Source organism: Haliotis rubra, unplaced genomic scaffold (genome assembly GCF_003918875.1).
Source record: "Haliotis rubra isolate DU_JTF1 unplaced genomic scaffold, ASM391887v1 Scf1029, whole genome shotgun sequence".
NCBI classification, from domain to species: domain Eukaryota; kingdom Metazoa; phylum Mollusca; class Gastropoda; order Lepetellida; family Haliotidae; genus Haliotis; species Haliotis rubra.
The window spans coordinates 222,437-227,578 of NW_025764925.1; the positions used below are offsets into that span (position 1 = coordinate 222,437).

At 39.6% G+C, this 5,142-nt stretch overlaps 1 protein-coding gene across 1 annotated transcript; it reads right to left on the reverse strand.

Annotated features, from left to right (window-relative positions):
- Positions 1-1,241: 1,241 nt before the first annotated feature.
- LOC124271785 lies at positions 1,242-4,394 on the reverse strand. The gene is made up of 6 exons (XM_046706940.1): positions 4,349-4,394; positions 4,151-4,200; positions 3,480-3,582; positions 1,834-1,898; positions 1,495-1,581; positions 1,242-1,357 (listed from the first exon to the last, which is right to left on the reverse strand). The coding sequence occupies exons 1-6, from the start codon at positions 4,379-4,381 to the stop codon at positions 1,255-1,257; spliced, it is 441 nt and encodes a 146-aa protein (XP_046562896.1). The 5' UTR covers positions 4,382-4,394; the 3' UTR covers positions 1,242-1,254.
- Positions 4,395-5,142: the final 748 nt, after the last annotated feature.

A 5,142-nucleotide genomic window follows, 5' to 3' on the forward strand; every position in this document is an offset into this window, starting at 1 on the left:
AAAGGCATTATCCCCCTTCTGGTCAAATGCTCGTGATTAATAATAATAGTTAAAAATCTAAAAAAATTGAATTATTGACCAGTACATTCATAATTTACTTGTAAGATTAAAATGCTATTTACTATCATCCTCCTAGATAAATTCTTGAAATTCCTTAAACTGTAGGTTTTAAAGGCATTATCCCACTTCTGGTCAAAGGCACGTGATTAATAATAATAAGTAAAAATCTCTGAAAATTTGAATTATTGACCCAGTACATTCATAATTTACTTGTAGGTTTGAAATGCTATTTCTATCATCAGCCAAGAAAACTTCTTGAAATTCCTTAAACTGTAGGTTTTAAAGGCATTATCCCCCTTCTGGTCAAATGCTCTGATTAATAATAATAGTTAAAAATCTAAAAAAAATTGAATTATTGACCCAGTACATTCATAATTTACTTGTAAGATTAAAATGCTATTTACTATCATCCTCCTAGATAAATTCTTGAAATTCCTTAAACTGTAGGTTTTAAAGGCATTATCCCACTTCTGGTCAAAGGCACGTGATTAATAATAATAAGTAAAAATCTCTGAAAATTTGAATTATTGACCCAGTACATTCATAATTTACTTGTAGGTTTGAAATGCCATAAACTGTAGGTTTGAAAGGCATAATCCCACTTCTGGTCAAATGAACGTGATTAATAATAATAGTTAAAAATCTCTGAAAATTAGAATTATAGAACCAGTACATTCATAATTTACTTGTAGGTTTGAAATACTATTTCCTATCATCAGCCAAGAAAACTTCTTGAAATTCCATAAACTGTAGGTTTTAAAGGCATTATCCCACTTCTGGTCAAATGCACATGATTAATAATAATAGTTAAAAATCTCTGAAAATTAGAATTATAGAACCAGTACATTCATAATTTACTTGTAGGTTTGAAATACTATTTCCTATCATCAGCCAAGAAAGCTTCTTGAAATTCCATAAACTGTAGGTTTGAAAGGCATAATCCCACTTCTGGTCAAATGAACGTGATTAATAATAATAGTTAAAAATCTCTGAAAATTAGAATTATAGAACCAGTACATTCATAATTTACTTGTAGGTTTGAAATACTATTTCCTATCATCAGCCAAGAAAACTTCTTGAAATTCCATAAACTGTAGGTTTTAAAGGCATTATCCCACTTCTGGTCAAATGCACATGATTAATAATAATAGTTAAAAATCTCTGAAAATTAGAATTATAAGACTCCATTTCAGATCACTCTCTATTGACATCCATGTAGTTGAGTTTTGTGGATTTCTCAGTGAGGTACAAGCACGCCTCTTTCACTGCTACATAAAAAATGTAGTGTGTTGTTGCACTGTAAAAGAAACAGAAAGACATAATCAACATACCATGTTTGCATTAGGTAGCTACATAAAAATACATTCAGAAGTGCACACTCACCACTGTTTTATAAAATTGACATGAGAGAAACAAATTGTGAATATATATTACCACATATACTGCAGAGTCAGTTCTTTGAGTTTGTCGTCCACATTGTGCACATCCAAGACAGTGGTCAGTGAGCTGGTGTAGGGGCAGCTGAAATAAACAGGTTCTTGATAGTAATAGTACATGTCTTCAAATTGCATTAATGTCATGTTTAACTTTAATGAATGAATCAGTTAATGAATTAATGAAATATAAATTGATGAAGTTAACATTTTTCATGAAGACAATTCATAACAACAGTAGGATGTGTATTGAAACTCATCTTGCCGAGAACAGGATCAAGCAAAGCACATTCATTATATACTGATTACTGTATGTTGTTGTCACTGGATAATAACTAACCTTTTGTCTTTTGGGATACGACGTGTAAAGTTGGTTTCAAGCCACTTCAGGAGGTGTCCATAGAGCTGCAGATTCAACATTCAAACATTCTCATGAAACATGTATATGTTCATTTGTGGGTGTGGGTGTGGGTGTGAGGTGGTGTGGGTGTGAAATTGTGGATTGGTGTGGGTGTGGGAAATTGGTCTCGATTGGTGTGGTTGTGGATGGGTGTGAGTGTGGGTGTGAGCATGGGTCTTAATGGGTGTGGATATGGTTGTGGATGGGTGAAGGTGTGGGCATGGGTCTGGATGGGTGAAGGTGTGGGCATGGGTCTGGATGGGTGTGGGCATGGCTCTGGATGGGTGTGGTTGTGGATGTGGATGGGTGTTGGTGTGGGCATGGGTCTGGATGGGTGTGGTTGTGGATGGGTGTGAGTATGGTTGTGGATGGGTGTGGGCATGGGCATGGGTCTGGATGGGTGTGGGTATGGTTGTGGGTGGGTGTGGGCATGGGTCTGGATGGGTGTAGGTGTGGATGGGTGTGGTGTGGGCATGGGTCTGGATGGGTGTGGGCATGGCTCTGGATGGATGTGGATGGGTGTTGGTGTGGGCATGGATGTGGGTGTTGTTGTGGATGGGTGTGGGCATGGCTCTGGATGGGTGTGGTTGTGGATAGGTGTGGGCATGGGTGTGGATGGGTGTAGGTGTGGGTATGGTTGTGGATGGGTGTGGGCATGGGTCTGGATGGGTGTAGGTGTGGATGGGTGTGGGCATGGGTCTGGATGGGTGTAGGTGTGGATGGGTGTGGGCATGGGTCTGGATGGGTTTAGGTGTGGGCATGGGTCTGGATGGGTGTGGTTATGGATTGGTGTGGGTATGGTTGTGGATGGGTGTGGGTGTGGGTCTGGATGGGTGTAGGTGTGGATGGGTGTGGTGTGGTGCGGTTGTGGATGGGTGTGGGCATGGCTCTGGATGGGTGTGGTTGTGGATGGGTGTTGGTATAGGCATTGGTGTGGGCATTGGTGTGGATGTGGGTGTGGGTGTGATGCAGTTGTGGATGGGTGTGGGCATAGTTCTGGATGGGTGTGGTTGTAAATGGGTGTAGGTGTGGTTGTGGATGGGTGAGGGTGTGGGCATGGGTCTGGATGGGTGAGGTTGTGGAAGTGGATGGGTGTGGATGTGGGCATGGGTTTAGATGGGTGTGGGTCTGGATGGGTGTGGGTGTGGTTGTAGATGGGTGTAGGTGTTGGCATGGGTCTGGATGGGTGTGGGCATGGGTGAGGGTGTGGTCATGGGTGTGGTTGTGGATGGGTGTGAACATGGGTCTGGATTGGTGTGGGTGTGAGCATGGGTCTGGATGGGCATGGGTGTGAGCATGGGTCTGGATGGGTGTGATTGTGGGTGAGGGTGTGGTCATGGGTGTGGTTGTGGATGGAGGTGGGTGTGGGCGTTTGAGTGGATGGGTGTGGTCGTGGGTGAGGGTGTGGGTGTGGTTGTTAATGGTTGGAGGTGAGTGTTAGTATTGGTGGGTGGGTGTCTGTTTGGGTCTTTTCATTATTACAATATCATCAAATACGTACCAAATTGGTATGAAGGACGCTCTCAAGTGTAACATTAAACTAAACATCATCATTTAAGCACTGTATCATTTACTACTTTAGTTACCTCTACTGGTATGTAACTTGCTGCAAAGCCTGCCTTCACGTCCTGATACGGATATCTTTGCAGAAACATTGTGTGCCTCTCTCCTTGCCCATCTCTGTCGCCACTGTAAGGAGAGTACATTGAATGTTTGTTTGTTGTTTAATGCTGCACTCAGCAATATTCTAGCCATATGTTGGTGGTCTGTAAATATTCAAGTCTGGACCAGACAATTCAGTGATCATCAACATGAGTGTCGATCTGCCCAACCAGGATACAATGACATATGTCCATTTACCAAGCCATCGAGCCTGACCACCCGATCCCGTCAGTCGCTTCTTGTGACAAGCATGGGTAAAGGTATACCGGGTATTCAATAACACTACTATTTTTTCTATACATATTTAACACTGGAGTTATTATTTATGCAATATCTACATGGACATACAATTTGTTGATAATGTTTTCTTTGAAGAAACATGGACCAGAAGTTATTTTGTGGGGCTTATATATAGGAATGGCAATTGCATTTACAGTAGTTATTTTGACTTCATCAATAATAAAGGTTATATTTTTCTAACACCCATTTAACATTCATGCTGTTGAGAACTTTCTTAGGTTTAGTTAAGTTAGTAAAAAACACATGGAACAAGGATATAGGAACAAGCTAGACACATTACATTACATTTTCTTACCTGAAGTTTCCCTGAATCAGATTCCGCAGATACGTGGCAAGATTGTCCTCCTAGAGAAATAATAATGAACTCTCTGTATAAATGCATCATCTAAACTGTGGACAATGTGAGACTCACTTACTGTCAATTTCTTTCAGAGGCTAAAATATTATAAAATAAATATAATATATATTATATATATTCTTATTTAACACTTACCTCTTTCTCAAAGAATGCCTTTGAAACTTGCATAGTTTCTGGTAGATGAATAATGCTACTTTCTGGAACTGAATCAAAATATATTGTAAAGTTGATGAAATTTAACTCCATACATAGAATATCTTACATATTAGGCAGAAGAAATTTAGTCAGTGCACAGTTCAGAGTATAAAGCTTGTTAATGTTGTGATAGAAATTGATACGTTATTTTCTGGCACCCTGTCCCTGTAGGTAACTCCAGGAATGTTATTAAGCATCATAATCATTGGTGTCTGCTTTATGGTCAATCAGTCTTTTTCTATTTCATCTCTAACTTTATCCTCAGCAATAACGAATGTGTTTGATGCACATCTAAGGTATCCTCACCTGTGTCCTCTTCACTACCATAACCAGGTGGGGATGATCTTGTGTTACTTGCTGGGTGAATGGAAGTAAAGATGACATAGTATGTTAATAGTTGCAGGGAAGATAAATACTGGTACATTCATAATAATGTTTAATAACCTACATTTTACAGCAAAAGAATAAAAAAGAAAAACAAATAATATGAATGAACCAACTGCCATGGTTACAATGAATTAACTTTATGCATGATGATGATTGTAGAAGAAATACATGCTTATAACAATAATGGTGCTAATATAGTAGATGCTAATATGTGTACTGACAGGGAAAGTCTTTGTGACAGTCTGTGTTCAGGGTTCGAAATTCCCCATATATTAGTGTGCCATGGCACGGTAAGTACAGAAATGGCACGGCCAAAAAATGTTCTCTGTGCCCTTTTGACACGCCTA

Excerpts from the sequence above, each read along its gene's own strand:
- LOC124271785 (XM_046706940.1), bottom strand. The coding sequence starts at position 4,381 with ATGCAAGTTTCAAAGGCATTCTTTGAGAAAGAG. Across the intron at positions 4,201-4,348 it reads AGGCATTCTTTGAGAAAGAG|GAGGACAATCTTGCCACGTA; the intron begins GTAAGTGTTAAA and ends TTATTTCTCTAG. Across the intron at positions 1,899-3,479 it reads CAAGTTACATACCAGTAGAG|CTCTATGGACACCTCCTGAA; the intron begins GTAACTAAAGTA and ends TTGAATCTGCAG.